We start from the raw sequence: 17,550 nt of genomic DNA on the forward strand, positions 1-17,550 counted from the left end.
CTTGTGCCCCCCCATGCCCTCCCTACACGTCACCTATGACTGCTGGGGAGGTTTTCACAGATTCACAGAAGTGTAGGTCTGGAAGAGACCTTGTGAGATCATCGGGTCCAGCCCTACCTGCTCTGGGCAGGGAAGACAGCTGGGGTCAAATAACCCCAGCAAGGTGTGTATCCAGACTCCTTTTGAAGATCTCCAGGGTAGGTGCCTGCACCACCCGCATGGGGAGTCTATTCCAGAGTCTGCTCACATGAAGTGTGAAGAAGTTTTTATTTCTATCTAGCCTGAAACATTTTTCTAGGAGTTTATGACCATTGCTCCTGGTTTTCCCCTGGGGCATTTTGGTGAATAGTTGTTCACCTAGCCCCCGATGCTTACCCCTGATTATATATTTTAAGCTGCCACCAAATCCCCCCAAGGTCTTCTCTTTTCTAGGCTGAACAGTCCCATATCTGTCAGCCTTTCCTTGTATGGCTTGCTCTTCAGGCCTCTAATCATAAAAGTGGCTCTTCTCTGGACTCTCTCAAGCTTCTCCACAGTTTATCAGTAGCGAGAGAAAGAGCTAAGGTATGCTGACCACCTGCCGTTACTGAAGATCCATTAGTATTTTTTCCAAGAGGGTAAAGGACTGGGTCAAACTACTTTCAGCCAACCAAAAAAATTCCCTGTGGTTTCAGCTGGATTTTTTTCCGCCTGTTCTCTCTTACTCGCTGTTTAGGTTTACTACACTTCGCTGGTGGGATGTAATAAATATGATATAAGTATCTAGACCCAGAAAGGCAACACACAAACTTGCACGTCAACTTTTTTTTTCTTACAGATTGTAAAGGGGTTAAATTCTAGGCAGCACTGTTTGCTGGAGAGCCCTACAGGAAGTGGTAAAAGTTTAGCCTTGCTTTGTTCTGCATTGTCATGGCAGCAATCTTTATATGGTAAGTTCTTTTATAAAGTCATTCCTCTCAGTGTTTCTTTTTTTGTGTGTCTCGTTTTGTTTTTTGAAACAAGAACTGACTTTGTTAATAAATTTGGTCTTTTGGTAACCTCCAGCATCTGTTTCAGGAATGGACCTGCTTCCTTGCCCTTACTTAAAATCCTTTCTCTCCTGGTTAGGCTGGTGGTTAGTTATAATTCAGACTATCTGTTGACTTGTGGGTTTCATGTCACTGAATGGGTAGAGTTTCTGCAAGTGACTTATCCATTGTGTATCCAGTGACTAAGTTGGAACCAAGACAAAATTTACTGTTAACTGATTCAATCTAGAGTTTTGAGAGAGTCTAATTCTATTTTTGGCATTACCATTTTTTAAGACAAGGTGAATAACCTGCTTTTGGTTCATTTGTAGAGAAGTCATTGGATGAGTCTCCATGTGAAAAGGAGTGCAAAAAGCCAGAGACCCCATTGCCATGTCTCTGCAGATGCCATTCTCAGCCAGGAACAAATGACACCAGTGCGGATGTGAACCAAGGTGCTTCTTGTTCCTTCAATAACTGTAAAACTGCAGGTTCTGTTGGGAGTGAGACGCCATCCAGCAACAAAGGTAACTGTTAAGTAGTCTTCTGTTTTATGGGGCTGGCTATCTTGTATATAGCTATTCAAGTTGTAGGTCCTACAGTTGCATAATACCCAAGCAGCCAGGGCTGTCCCTAGTGAGGAGTGAATCAGGGCAACCGCCTGGGGTCCTGCACTTTGGGGGGCCCCGTGGAGCTGGGCAGAGCGGCTGCGGTGACTGGAGCCAATGAAGTAATCCCAGAACAGGTCTCTGGTATTGCAGTGGTCCAGCTCAACAAAAGGAACTTGAATCACTTTACAGTATTTATTAACCTTTAGATACTGTTTTCTGGTATTTGACATGCAGGGGAAGTAAGTAATTAATAGCTTGCCTTCTGGGAGCATCCTCTAACTGAAGTCTACCTTTATTTGACCCACAAGACAGACAATGCTGGTAACTTGTAGTTCTGTGTTTTATCCATGGTATTTGTAACTGACTGTTAATGTACGAGGGCCATGTGATCCTTGTCAGGTGCTAGGTTTTTTTCCCCTTTGGATCCTGCCTTACACAGATGAATTTTAAGTTGTATTTGTCTCTGAAACTGTTGGCCCATTGTTAAAGGAAGCAACTTAGATGACTTTAACTGAAGAGAGTTCAAAGAGATGAAGACTTTTCTGATGTTGTTGATTTTTACACACATGACAGTACTTTGTATAGAAGGTAGAGTAGACTTGCACTTTATAGTCTAATTAGATTGGAGATGTATAGCATAAGCTTTTGTAAGCAGCAGGTTGGTAAGTATGTAAGCAGCAGCTTGTTTCATCAGACTTTGTGAAGAAACTGCAGGAAGGAGAGCTGCTGAGTAGAAAGCAATGGTTAGAATACAAAGGGTAGGGAAGAGGAGAGGAAAAGGCAGTGGGCACTTCTCAGAGAGTCATGGTGGGTAGGAGAGAGAAAAACCAAGCGTTTAACTCATTGAGGGATTTGGGGCTTAAAAATTAATCCAGCTAGTGGGATAAGAAACTCTGGTCTTGGTTTAGACCATACTTAACACAGTCCAGTCTGTGGATGATTTCATATTCTGCAGTTTTCCATTTAAGTTCATTTTTAAAGTTTTGTTGTCTAAGAACAGCCCTGCTGAGGTCAGCGATGGACGGTCCAAGGAGGCTAAAGTGTTCTGCTACAGGCTTGTCTGTCATCCTGGTATTGATGTCAGATTGGAGTTCATATATTTGTACACGTAGGGATTGTCCCATCTGTCAAATGTAGACGGCAGAGGCACGCTGTAAGCGGGTGATGGCATGTATATCATTGGTAGAGGTGCAAGTAAATGATCCTTGGATGTTATAACCCATGTTATTTGGCCCAGTGATAATGTTGTCTGTGTTGATGAGGGGGTACAGCTGGCATCGGGTCCAGAGCAAGGTCTGGCGACTTGGTGAGAAGAGGAATTAGATGGAGAGATGCTACTGTAAAGTGAGGCCTGCCTCTAAGCCAGGGTAGATTTATTCCCCATGGATACCTTGAGATGGTTGTCATTTTCCAGGAGGGGTTGGAGGTCATTAATGACGTGCCTGAGGTGTTCAAGCTGAGAGCTGCTGGTGACAACCAAAGGGATTGTATTGTCCTTGTCTCGGGGTTGGTATTGTACCAAGTTGGAGCGGGGGCTGAGTCTGGCTCTGTTGATTTAAATGGCTATGGTTTTAGTAATTGTAGCATTTCCTGCTCCAGATCCTTAAGGTGTGTATTTTGGTCAGTGGGATCGGAGCATATGGTTGTAACTTAAAGCTTGGCTGTAGACAATAGTGTGCTTAGGATGAGAGCTACTGATGTGGAGGTAGCCATAGCGGTCAGTTGGTTTCTAACTGAACAGGGTGCAGATGTGGCCATTGCAAAATTTCACAGTGGTGTCCAAGAAATGAATTTCTGGGAGCATTCCCAGTGTTAGTTAGATGGAGGGGTGTAAATTGTTGAAGTCCTGGTGAAATTTCTCTAGAAATTACTTCCCATGCATCCATTCAATGAAGATATCAGTGTACCATAGGTTTGCCTGGGAGATGAGGGGGCAGCTGTGGAGGAAGCGGACTTCAAAGTCAGTTGTAAAGTTTTGGTGCACATGTGCCATGTGACAGTGCCATTGGTTTGTATGTATAGAGTGTCCCCAGATCTGAAATAGTTGTGTGTGAGGACAAAACAGGAGAGTATGATGAAAACAGTGTAGTAAGTTTCCATGTCTAGTCTTTTTTTTTTCCTGTGGAAGACTTAATTCTGTACAATATTAAAGACTTTCAGTCCACTTTCAATCTGCCATTCTGTCCGATGGATATCTTTTCTGCTTGTTCATCTCTTAGGAATCGCTATAGAAAAACAAAACCCATTATTTTGCTGCGTGTGATAGCTCTGCCTTTCATACCATTTATTGAGAGGAACGTGGCTGCTAAATTTACATAGTCTGTTAATATTAGAAATTAATCTTTTTTGGAAGTAAAGTTGATATTTGGTTTAATCTTCACTCCCAGCTGTATGCATGTTCCATTAGCAAGAACTTGAACTAGACAATTTTATGGAAGTTTGGAATTGATATCCACATAGGTTATTTAAAATGAGTAATTCTTATCACCTGTGTATTACTTTGTCTTCAAAACATTTTGCAAACATATTAGTTTAATATATATTATTTTCTTTGTGTAGGCAGTTATGATCAGTTTTAGGACGAAAATGAATAGTCAGTGAAACACTTGATATGCTACAGTTGCTAGGGGGCCTCCTTTTAATTCAAGCACTTTTTTCTTTCAGCATAGTTGCAAAATGCTAAATTCTGTTTTTATTGTAAGGATGGCATATGTGTTTCAGAAACGGCTGCTGTTACATACACACATTGTCTAATTTCCTATTCCTGAAACTTTTTTATTTTTAGGTAAATTCTATGAATGGAAATGTTATTTGTATGTATTTGTTGCACTCACAGCAATAGTGTTGCTTTGTGTACTTCCCTTACAGAACACAGTGCAAAAGCCACACTCTCTTCAAAATTATCTGCAAAGAAACGGGCAACTTTACATGTAGAGGAAAATGATGATTTTCAAGTAGACAGGAAAAGGATTCGCTCATTAGAAACCGAGCAGCAGGTGAGCAAAGTTTTATTGGCAGTAAAATAATCCAGGCATAGCTGAAGCAGGCAGTCAAATATCAATCAACATTTCGGTGTAAAGCGTAGAGATTAGCTGGGTCACGTCGCAGCCATAAATTAGGCTGTTACTTTTTTCCTTCATTTTTACTGTTGCTTGTTACAAAGGGGTCCATTGTTACATTAGATTATTCACAATAACATGTCATGGAGATGAATTACTTGGTACACAGTAGTACACGGAGAATTTAAGCACTATTTCCCTCAAGCATACTCACCAACAGTTTTTGCTCTTAAATGTTAAAACAAAGCAAAGAATTTGTAGGGTGGAAAATGTCATTCTACATGTGTGTTAAAAAATGTAAATTCTCATATATGCATTGCAGCACCACTTGATACATGACAAAATGAACTTGTCCCTAGCTTACTACATCAAATGTAATTTTTCTAAAATGCTTTTACAGGGTCTTTGTTGGAGTTATAAGAGCTTTAATAGAAGGTGCCAAACATACGGCCTGCAGGCTGTATTTGGCCCACAGGGCTTCTGGAAGGGCTTGGGGATTCAGAGGTGGGGTCTGCCATCAAATTCCATGACACAGAGCCCCACTGGGGACTCATTTTGGTGGCAGGCTATTCCTATTATGGATGCTCCTGTTCTGTATCTGCACAGTAACTGTTCTTTACATATATTTGTCAGTGTTTGTAACAGTAATATGGGAAGTTATACAAGGAGAAAGAAATTTACTGAATCCTAATCATTGGTATCTGACATTTGGATGATACTTTATGAAAAATATTAGGCCAGTATTTTCTTTAAAAAAAACAACCCCTGAAGGTAGTTGTGGATGATGTTTATTTTAATTTCATGTACTACACCTTGTTTTACTGGAGATTTCAACACTAGAATGTGTTGTAGCTCTTACGGGTTATATATACTTTTTTTTTTTTTTGTCTCTTGGTTTCCAAATTTTTGTCTTTTTAATCTAATAATCAGTGGGCTTGAAACTCTCTGAAGTGCCGCATTCTCTTCAAGTCATTTCTTCTATTGAGGTATCATAGCAACTTTGTAATAATTTGTATGGTAATTTTCAACAACTTTCATTTGTACTGCAACCTGCTCCTCTTGGTCCACTGTTGTATTGAGATCCTTTGTGCTAGTTCAGGCACCTACACCTAAAAAACCATTAAAACCAGTGGGACTCCAGTGAGATACCAAGATTAGATTGAGAAACCAAGGGATGCTGAGGTGGTGTACTTTTAATTTACTGTTTTATCCAAGGGACACTAAACAAAATGTTATTCAAAGAAGTCAGAAATAAAGCTTCTTCAGTTACTTCTCTTTTCCAGGACAAAGTCATTTCTAAAAAGGGATCGCTTCATTTATAGTTTTGTTTTTGGTATTCTAGATATACAAATGTTACAGTAGCTTTTCTTAAATGTATTAATTTTCTTAATGTACATTAGGTATGGTTAAATTGATGAGTATTAACATAGCACTGAGTTATTGAAACAGGCACAGAGTGAAGAAAGTTATGGACTAGAAACCTTTGACTACTAGTTTAAATTTCTAATTTAAGTTCACAACTTTTGTTAACTGTTGTGATTTTCAATGTTGCATGTTATCCCAACAGATGAGAAAACGTAATAGTTTTGCAAAAGGAGTGCAGTTTGTTGATGCTTTAGAAGTTTATCAGCAGAAAAGAAATGGGGAACTGACTGTTCGTTTAGACAACGTTGCTTCTTTATCTCAGAAAACAGTAAGTAGTAGCTCTTACGTGACAATTCTTAGCTTGAGAGATGAAGACCAATTTTGTTGCTATGTACAGTTGCTACATTAAATTGTCTGTGAAAGGTCAGTTTGCAAACAGATTTCTGGACACAGACTAACTCTTGCTGCATAATTATCTAGTACTTTTGAGTACTAACTCATCAGCCCCTGGCAGACATTACACTTAAGACATGATTAACCAGTTAATCATGTGTTAAGCAGTAACTTGGTGACACATTCGTTCAGTTAATGGGGTGATAAAACAGGGAACAAACCACAAAGTTATTGCATAAAATATGCGCAATAACATTGTGGAGGGTAAATTGAATGCTGATCAGCCTGATTCAAGTGCTGTGGCTGGGAGTGCACTGGAGCCATATTACCCTCTACCAGCAGTATGGTGCGATTGGGATCTGATCCCCAATCCCAAAGTCACATCTTCTGCCATGCATATGTGGCCTGGCGTAAGGTACCATTGTTGGGATTGCAGATCAGATCCTATTGTGCCTTTAATTGAATGTCTGTCAGTGGCCATCCAAAATACTGTCAGAAAGGACTGGAGACAGAGTTTCTTGGTCAGAATGTGCATTGCTAGAATGCACTTTCCCCTTAGTCTGAGGAAATCTGTATTTTCCTTAGGACAAAGCACACAATTGGTTTGATATCCAGGTGTTGCTCCTTTAGCATAGAATCAAAGAAAATGAGGGTTGGAAAGGACCTCAGGAGGTCAGCTAGTCCAACCCCCTGCACAAAGCCGGACCATCCCCAACTAGATCATCCCAGCCAGGACTTTGTCAAGTCAGGCATTAAAGCCTCCAAGGAGAGAGATTCCACCACCTCTGTCTGTAATCAGCTTGTTTTGGTATGTTTTGCTAAGGGCCAGAGTTGTCTAAAAGTTGAAACTGTTCCCTCTAACATTTTTATAAGTCTTTCCCTATTGACTTCATATAGGGTTAGTTTGAATGGTGCACTTTGCCATGTAACTTTTGAAATCTTAGCAACTTCAGTTATGCATGGGTACAAGTAGCTTATTTTCCAAGCCTTGATGTGATTCATACCACAATTTAGAAAGCAGAAATGAACACTTTGCATAATCCTAAATACAAATCATATCCATAGATTATCAAACTCAAATTGTATATAAAAAAAATGCTGGTGTAACCTCATCAGGATCCACAACTGTGTTTTCTTGTATTCATCTGTCATTTCGTATTACTTTCATGGGTTGTCCTTGTAAGGGATCTCACTCTTGATACGAGTTCTGTGTCAGTAGAGAATTCTTTTGATGTCAGTGGGAGTCTGTGCAGTTGGACCTTTCTAAGACTGAGGCTGCGCTCCCATTCCTGGAAAAGTTCAGCAAATCCCCTTCGAGGGGTGAGAGAGTGACTAAGAAGTATATGTAATACTGATTACATGAATGACTGCTTTTATTTCTGTGCTTTAAATTAATGACCTCAAATTGTCAGTTACTTGATAAATTAGGAAAAGTTTTGGGTTTTTTTGCTAAATTTTCTGTAGGTAACTAATTAAAAACCAGTGACTGACAGTGAAATAGCTTTTCCGTTTAATCTGTGAGCAGTGTGGTAAATGCACTCCATTAACCAGTTGAAATATCAGTTAAGCATGTAGAGTTATATGGATAATAACATTTGATAAAAACCTTTAGATGATCTTTTGAAAAGGGGTCTGATTTCCAGAGTAAGTGCACTTTTTGAAGATGACTTGTAAAAATGTAGACATTTATTTCCCCTGGCTGTTTTCCTTGATGCACATTAACCACTGCGGTGTTTCTCATTTTCATAAACTATTGGAGATTTAGAATCATTTAGGAAAAATATTTAAACCAGATAAATGATTTATTATTAATACATGTGCACTGGCTTGCAAAGTACAAATCATTTCTATCCAAGCTGTAGATTTATTGACTAATTTAAAACCCTTCCATCAAAAATGGGGCGGCCAGAGTCGGCTACTGTGACTCCACATCAGCAGAGAATCTGGCCCAGCAATCAGTTTATAATCTTTTGACAGAATTTGTACAACATGTATAAATCTGTGTGTGTTTAGCACAATGTATAGTAGATTTATTAGATTACAGCGAGCATTATGGGAAAGCTTAATACCGGGACCATGGAAATGAACTGAGGTCTCTCAGGAGTTCTAGGTTTTATTCTCTTCTCCATTCTTAGCTTTTGTGATGTATGTAATAAAAAAGAGAGGGTGCTATGTATTAACATCTGTACCTTGAAAAGCGAAAAAAGTTACTGAATCAGAATTTGGAGATGATGTTTATAACTAGAATACAAAGGTGACAAAAACAGCAAGGAAGTAAATGTTGAATAGAAGATAGTGAAGATGGGGCAGAGTGAAAAAAGTTGGGCATTGTGTTGACAACGTTTAAAGATGTAACATAACGTCACTTTGTGAACAGGAAAGCAGACAGGCAAGCTTGCCGGGCTGCGTGTGGAATTCCCTACTGGGAAGTTGCTGCAATTCTTGGTGCTTGCTCTTTGCTTCACCAGAAGTCTGTTCAAGCTAAATCAAGAGAGAAAGGAATATGAGGCATGTTCCTGCAGACATGATTCTAGGAAGTTGGATCACGTCAGTAATACGTGGGGCTACTGATGGGCTGCATATGAATGCTTGTCAGAGAACTATGACAGAATAATCACTGTCAATGCTGAAAAGTAGATGAATAGGCAAGGACTGCATGGGTTCATCCAGCAAATGTGAGAGGAGGATGGGATCTTTCCTTTGTGCTTTTCTGGGCTCGGGGTTCTTTTTTGTTTCCAAACATCCAAGGACACACTCCCATCCCCATTTCCTTTTTCCCTTTCAAGTTGTTTCCATTTTATAAGTCTCTCTAGGGAATTAATTGTTTGGTTAGGATAAAGTATAGTGTTTTAGAAGCATTGCATACTCAAATCCTGCAGAAGAATCTGTCTCTGGTTGGAAATGTGCCCGAGACTGACCAGCTGGATCCTCTCTTCTTTCCCTGCAGCGGTCCTTGGCTCTCTGTCAATACCATTCTTAAATTTATTTATTTTTTATATCAGAGTTTTATTTTAACTGAATAGTGCTGGTGTCCAGCTTACTCCTGTCCTTATGAACCAAAAAACAAGCCAGCAACTATGATACTAATTGAAAATACTGGTAGTTAATTCTTTTCTCTTTTGACAAAAGAGAACCTGTACTCTGGTTCAGTTTAATGGGCAGTAAATTTTATTACTGTTTTGGAAAGCTTCATAAGTTTTCAAGTAGGATTTTAAATGCCTTATGCCACTGAAGTTCAGCTGATATTGTGAAATCTGAAGGCCAGTAGAGTGTGCTGTTGATTTTCAGATAAAAATTCTTTCTTGCTCTGTTGCCCTTCAGATTTGTTTGAGATATTTCCTGTGGTGGGTTCACAAAAAATTGCAAGACAATTTAGGAATTTTAGAGCTTTTAACAGATAGTGATGGTAAATGCAGACATATTATTTCAGAAACATTTTGCATATAATTTTTAGAACAGTTTGGGACTTGAATTAATAAAACATGAATAAGTAAATAATCTGATCTTTACATTGGCAGGAAAGCTGTCTTAGTTAGTAGTTGAGCTGTATCTTTTTGCCATCCTTGAGCCTCACAGTGCTCTCTTCTGGCTTGCTAAGATCAGAAGCAAATTTTTGTCAAATTGGATCCATGTTTTGGCTGTGCTTTCCAGACTTGTGTAGAGTTGGGTACCCTCACTCTAGGAGTTAACGAGACCTGGTAGATTATAATAGGGCACGTCCTAAAGACAGGAAAAGTAAATTCAATTAAAAGAGAACAGGACACGTATATACTATTCCTGGAAAAAGAAGAAAACCCAGACTAACAAGTTGGCTTTATTGAATTTTCTGAGTTCTTAGGCTTCCAAGACCTAAGTGAGGAGTCTCAGATCTAAAAATTTTCTTTTCAGCTTTGGTACTGAATAGTTTTTAAAAATGTTAATATTGTTCACCATTTTCACTTTGGATAACGAGCTTTGAAAGTTTTACTTTAGAGCTGTAAAGGATGAGCAAAATGGGAGAAAAAAGTTAGATGATGGATGAATGCCTTACACCAACTTCATTAGCAGAGAACAACATCATTAAGAGAGAAAACAAAGTAAAATTTAACCTGAAGAACAAGACGAGATGTCCTCCTCAAGTGGGTGGCTTTTTTGGGTCCGGGGCTGAAATACAGAAAAGATTTTAGGCATTAGTGATTCTGTGTTTTTGTTTTAGTACATCTTTCTGCAAAAGTCGATTGACTTTTCTTCTTGTTCTTGTGGAACTTGTTAGTTAAAAATGAAAAATCAAATTTTGAAGCTGCCTATAAGCATGCACTTGAGCTCAAGGTTTGAAACTATGCATATATTAAAACCTAGCTTCAGCTCTCTACTGCTCCTTGTTACAGCAGAATGAAATAGGTGATTCTATGCTAATTTCCCCCCCATTATTTCTCACTACACTTTCAATATGTTTTATCTTTCTGTTGAACTGATCTGACAAGGGCATATCTAGGTCTTTATTTTTTGCTTGTATGGGAAGAGTTGTATTCTCAGAAGTGTTTCTTGTTCCCAAAGGATGTGGAGAGAAACTTCAGTTCCTGTCTTGTGTGATGTAGTAAAATAAATTAGAAGATATTTCTTCAAGACTTATCGACATGAATTACAGTGACTAGGCATGTATAAGGAGTAGCAAGCAGTCTGTCTCTAGAGATTGCGTTGCAATAATGCATATCCCTGGTGCTAGCTTCTATAACTTGGGTAACATGGGTGGTCTCTTAAAAATATTGGCACAAAATCAATGGAATATTTTAAGAGGCAGGCTAAGGAAATAGAAGTTCTTCCTTGATAATTATTATTTATTTATAGAGGACCATTGGCATTCACAGTGTCTGACAATTGTGCAATGTAACACTCACACATGGAATAGGATCTCCAAAGGGCTCAAAGTATAAAGGTGCAAGCTTTTATTGGACAAATTGAGGAGATATTACAGCATTCTCTGTAAAGCTGTACATGTTAAATAAGTATCTACATCTATTACATACTTAAAAGCCTATGGAAACTGGAAGAACTGTTCTCATAACTGTGTGTGTGTGTGTACATAAACAAATGCTGCTTGGGTAGATCCTGATGATTATTTCACCAAGTGGTAACATGGATACACGTACTCTTCTATTTCTTTACATTCAGGCAAGGAGGCATGGCAGTAGAACCCCTGGAGCACTGTAAGGGCAAAGGCACAGTTGAGTGCTTCTGATAATGTACAGGCAAAATTATCGTGCAGTAAACCCCCTCTTCTGTTATGATCTTTCAAGTTTTACATGCAGATAAATTAATGTGAAGTCTGCAGAAAGGTAATTAAGTCCTGTTTAGGCTGCTGAGTAGCCAGTTGAAATACTCTTTGAATCACAGATGTTTTGCAGTACAGAATTCTGTAAAACCTGTTTAGGGTAATTGATTGGGTGGTTAATGCAATTGTGTTAATATTTCAAAACGGGTTAAGAAAGATACAGGTGCGTGGTTTGGTTTTTTTAATTGAAGAGGAAATCTGCAGCTCCAGTTTGGTTGCACAACAAGAAAATGTGGTTTATTTTTGGTTAACCACATTAACGCTTGTACGTGATGTTGTGTTTAACAGACTACCAATCAATTTGATTTAGAGCCCTGGGTATTTTAGTAGACCAGTATATATCTTAACCTTTAGCTAAACTCTCCTTACCCATCTCTGTTATATTTTACCTGGTAGTTAGGACCCCGTGTCACACACTGAAAAGATGTGCCTGTTGTTAGCTAAGTGCTTGCTTGCCACAGTGCAGTCTGCCAGGTCTGACTGAGCAGAACCGAAAGAAAATTTTAGAAGTGTAGTAGTCCAAAGAGGTAGATCACCCATTTTTGCCAATTCTAATGTTCGGTTTTTACATGTGAATTAAGTTGGGAGGCTGTATTTTTGCTCTGAGTTATGCTTGGGGGTCAGTCAGGTACGGTGGGTTTTAAGTACAGGTCAGCAGCTTATTAGACCATCAGAAAGTAAATGTCACTTGGTTGTATCAAGCTTTTCATCATTTTAAGCTACAGGACAGCAGCATTTTCTGAGCGTTTCAAGAGCAAAAAAATACCCTAGCCACCATTGCTTGAGTTGCACTGTTGTCCTTTTGTGTCTCATTCTGGGAGAGGGAAAGGAAGGAGTTAGTCCTGTACAAGCGCTAGGCACCCCTTTGTATTTCCACTCCTCAGCTGAAAGTCTGGGTTTGGCACAAGCGCTGTTCTGCGTTCTAGATGTCAGTTCAGGAGCTTGTAGCCTAGTTTCCTTCACTTCCACTCCTTGAATTTTCTGATAATAAGGCCCATTGGAAAATCAGATTTGTGCAGAGCAGAGAAGCTGGAGAGAGAGTAGATCCACTATTTTCTATTTCTCTTGTCTCTACAGCTTTCACAGATTGGGGGCCAGTCCTAGTTGACCATAATAATGAGAGAGATTAGTGTTTTTGTACAGCCAAGGAGACATCAATACACTTGTGATAGTGGGTATATTTTGTTCTTGTTTTCAGTTTAATAAGCTGAGGGAAAGGGGAACTTAAATGGCTTTTCCAAAACTCTGAAGGATTGATGTGGCAGTCAGAAAGAGAACCCAGACATCATTATTTCTAGTTCTCCCAGCTTTAATAAATGGCACTGCAGCTTCTCAAAGGCCTTACGTCTGGTAGCTGATGTAGCTGGCACTCAGGAGCCTCTGGAGCTGGCAGAAGTCTCTGTGGAAATGGTGTAAAATACTCCCAATTATCATGGGGTGAACATGTGGACTCATAAGCACTTTCAGCAGCTACCTCATAAGCACATCAGCAGCCCAAGAATCAGCCATCAGGCTGATCTTGACCCATCTTAAGGGAAGTGAAGAGCACTTTCTGTTGACCAGCCCACTGACATGCTGATAGGTGCAAATTACCTATTTAAAAAAATACTTTCCCTTGTTTTCTTTTTTCAGCATTGAAATGGTAAGAAAATGACGTGCTCCATAACATGGTCTTGGCAGTGGTCTTTCACATTTCTTTGTTTTGGCTTCTGGAGAGCATAGTCACTCTGAAGATTTCCATTTGCCTCCCACATCCCTGAATGCAGTCTAGCATAGAAGCTGTAAAAATACATGCTTTTCTAATTATAAAAGGAAAAATTAAGGTAAACTCCTAAATACAATGATTTCCCCCGATCCCACCAAAAAATGTCTAGAGAAAAATTTACAAGAGCATTCTCAGGTCATACTCTCACCTCATTTTGTCCTTTGTGTTGAAATACATTTCAGCTGGCAGTGACTCTAAAGCATGTTCTGCTGCCCAGAAAGAGAGAGGGAGAAGTGAGAGCCATTTATCATGTCATAGTTACATTCTTCATCCTTACTGCTGTTCAGCTATACCTTGCTATTTTTTTAGGGTTTCATGTGCTTGCTATTTATAGTTACAATGTGCCTTCTATCAGCATCTCCTCACTGATCACTCTTTCATGGTAATGTTATATATTGTACTCTTTGCTTTGCATTCTGAAGACAAGATATAGAAAAGGTCCAAGGACATGGAGAACTTCTGAAATTGCCACGTAGACTTCTTGCATGGTGTGACTATTCAAACAGTTCAAAAAGATTATGTAGTTAAGAAACTATTCTGGTGTAGCCCAAGGAGGAAGTAAAATGTGAGAATACGAATAAATACAGCTTTTTAAAAGTGGGAGAACACAAAGTTGATGCAAGCTGTATACTTATTTAAATAGGACAATGTAAGGCCTTATCTACCTATGCCAGAATAGGTAGGGCAGCAAAGTTCCCAAGGTACGCTCCAGGCTTGACCAGCATAAAGTGCTTATGCCATTCTTTACTTTGATGAAACAAAATGAGCAATACCAGTTTAAATTGCTTTATATTAGTATAGCAGCCTAATCACTGGCTTGTTTTACCCGAGTCATGCTGCTAAACAAAAGCACACGCACAAAAGAGAGGGGCAAATACCCCTTGGCCTTCTGTGCAGTGCTGGTTTGCAGGAGCAAGACAGGACTATAATGTAAGAATCTCAACCCTAATTTATTTTTTGCTCATGTGGCATAGTGTTCTCCCTTGCTTAAATGCTTTTATTAATTCACATGAAACATTTGTAAACTTCATAGATTCTGCCTTTAGAATTGTTCTAAGCAGCTTTAAAATCTTAAAATGTGTCCCGAGTTTTATAGAAACGCGTGAATAAAAAGGGGTTCTGGCTATGTGTGTTGTTTCACTTGCAGGCTCCAACCAGGATTGGGGCTGTGCTGTGCTAGGTACTGTGCAAATGAGATGGCTCCATTTGCCATCCAGCTATAGAAAACAAAGTATGAGATCTAGTAGACAAGCACTGCCATCAGGATGATAGTTATATGTTAGATCATCATTTTCACCGTGTTAAGCCAAGGGTTTTTCTTACACATTTTCTCCTCTCTTTCTACGTATGGAACGCTTCTGAACCTGTAGGCAGGCATCTTAATCAGCGAGCCTCATGGTCTCATTTGTGGGAGGACTTAAGTGTATTAGCTGGCACTGGGTGAATCCTTAATCTGGTATCATCATTAGTTCAGTCCAACTTGAGTGCAGATTTTACCAGTATTCTCTACAAATGTGTTTCCCATCTGGTTTGGAACTTTCTAGGGGCTTTGTCTGGATAAATCAGTCACTTGGCTAGCTGGTTGTTTTCTTTGTCTGTAAAAGAAAAGAAAAACAATGCTGAATATCACACTGCTTAATTGTGGTGGTGGTGGTGATGGCCAACTGAATCATACTGAGGAGAAAAGGCAGCTGTCAACTTTAACAGGAAGCCAAAAATTATTTTGTTTTGGCTGGGCATGCTTGCTACCCACTTCAGTAGCTAGTGTTATGGGCCGTATATTGAAGCATTAGTATTAAGCAGTTCCTTCCTTAATATTTTACTTCTAAAAGAAAACAAAATTAGGTGTTAAGTTATGGTTCTGGCTATCATAAGCACTCTTTCCTGCCTATGCAGGGGGTCGGACTCGATGATCTATTGAGGTCCCTTCCGACCCTAACATCTATGAATCTATGAATAACATAGAGGGAGAAGGCAGAAGACAATTGAGACGAATATGGGAACAGAATCCGAATGGTTTCGAATGATGCTATATATTTGTCAGTAATGGATATGTTGATTTCTGTTTTCATTTAAAGTTAGTTCAGTAAAATCCAAGCAGTATACAAGGTGGTTCCCTTCTTAGGCCACAAACAGGCATTACATTTTCTACTTGAAGTGCTTGTATGCTCCCCTCGCAGTCTGGTTTGGGAGGGGAGAGCAGCAGGGCAGTGCTCCCCACGTCTTCCCCAGACCAGAGACATCCTGGCGTGGGGAGTGAAGCTGCGGAGGGCGTGGGACCAGCAGCCACTGCTCCCTCCCTCTTCTCCAGCCCAGGGACTGCCACCAGGGCAGCAACAGCAGGGTTGGGAACCGGGCTCTGGGAGGCTGTCCTTAAGCCTGGTTTCAGGCCTTGCCGGCTTCCCCTTTACTGTCTGTACCACCCGGCTGGGTGGTGATTTCCAAGCCATCGGGGCCAAGAACTGGGGCTGGGAAGGCTCTCTCCAGGGCAGCAGGGCAATGCTCCCTGCACTCATCCAGATCAGCATCTGCCTGGACTGGGGAATGGGCTGGGAGCTTTGCCCCCACTTCTCCCCACTTCCCTTCCAGACCAGTCTATGGGAAGGGAGCAGTGGGGAAGGATGAGGATCCTTTCTCAGAAATTTCTGCCACTAAAAATGGATACCAGGTTGTGGCCTTAGTCAGGATTAGTTGAGTGTTTGTGCCATTGACTATGACTGCACTTGGCTTTGATCCCTTTCATTACCTCGCAGTTGAAGAGTGGGGAAAAGCGCTGTCCAGTGCTACATTAAAGACAAGCCTTCAGACACACGATACAGGCAGGAATTTCTCGCCCGCAGCAGCAGACTGTCCTTAGCCTCTATCAGCCTTCGGCCTGGGAACCCCCATTTCTTCTTGGACTGTGGGTTCTTGCGAAACTGTGTCATTCTGGTATAAATCTGGATGAGAAATTATATCCTTGTGGTACTCCCTTGATTAATTCCACTGAAGCATAGACTTGAAGAAACTGGGGCAGCTGTGTTAAGGAATCCCCATTTATGCTAGGTAAAAAAGTAAACAGTAAATGGAGAGTAGTGTAACAAACACTTGGGGTATCAAAAAACGACTGTGAAAAGAATCTGTCTTAATGTGCTAGCCCATTGCAGTTTAACATATTGCTTACAACCTTCACAATAGAGTTTGAGTGACTTCAGTTACACATTCCAGGAGACTGGCAGTCTGTTACAATCAGAGTCCGGACTCTAGAGCAGGCTAATTTACCGCGATGGGATGAAGAAAGTTGTGGATTTGTATTACACACTCTCACCTGACACCGTATCCGATCCCTTACCCGCTGATTGACATCTTGAATGAGCTCTTTGAAGCAAGTTCCAGCTTAATTAAAACGTTTGCTTGGTTAGCAGTGATCTGTGAAAGCCTGTGATAAATATTGAATCGGGTTCACCTGCTGGTTACTGTGAGTGGATAAACAGCTGCTTTGTGCAGTTTAATCAAGAGACAGTAGCAGCAGAATACTGCTCCTTTTAACAGAGCTTAAAAAGGAATAGTTGAAAAGCTCTAGTAATGTCACTTCTGATATCTTACTAGGGTGTGCTTGTGCGAGATTTCACACAACAGGTATTCACCACTGTATCATTCAGATAGCTTTGTAACCAATGCAATGTAGATGAAGATATCAAGAAACCCTCTTATCTCTTTGTGCTTCAAAGATCATAGCCTCAGTGTTTGTTTAGCCTTATTTTACACTCTGAACGTCTCAGTGTACTCGATTATCCTTTTATTATTCTGACTTTTGCATTCTTTACCATATAAATATTGATGCGATAGGCTGGTTTATCTTGGGCCCTGTCTGTGCAGAGCAGAGGAAGTGCCACAGTGGATCAACTCACAGTGTATCCACTCCAGTATCTTGTCTTTGATGTGATTGGCAATAGATACTTCCAAGGAAGGTTCCTGGAGCCCTGCAGTATGGGGGGAAATTTTTCTCCTTCCCTTAATAAAAGCCTGAATCCTAAATCCTACCAGTTAAAAAATTAAC

General features: G+C 40.1%; 1 protein-coding gene across 2 annotated transcripts in view; it reads left to right on the forward strand.

The window, feature by feature from the left end:
- Positions 1-17,550, forward strand: part of BRIP1 (BRCA1 interacting helicase 1) — a 116,584-nt gene that overhangs the window by 2,249 nt on the left and 96,785 nt on the right. For both annotated transcript variants that reach the window (XM_059717088.1, XM_059717089.1), the window contains 4 exons: positions 818-929; positions 1,340-1,534; positions 4,487-4,614; positions 6,245-6,370. In XM_059717088.1, the coding sequence (XP_059573071.1) occupies positions 818-929; positions 1,340-1,534; positions 4,487-4,614; positions 6,245-6,370 (561 nt within the window). The remainder of the gene's footprint in view (positions 1-817; positions 930-1,339; positions 1,535-4,486; positions 4,615-6,244; positions 6,371-17,550) is intronic.

Source organism: Alligator mississippiensis, chromosome 14 (genome assembly GCF_030867095.1).
Source record: "Alligator mississippiensis isolate rAllMis1 chromosome 14, rAllMis1, whole genome shotgun sequence".
Classification (NCBI taxonomy): Eukaryota; Metazoa; Chordata; order Crocodylia; family Alligatoridae; genus Alligator; species Alligator mississippiensis.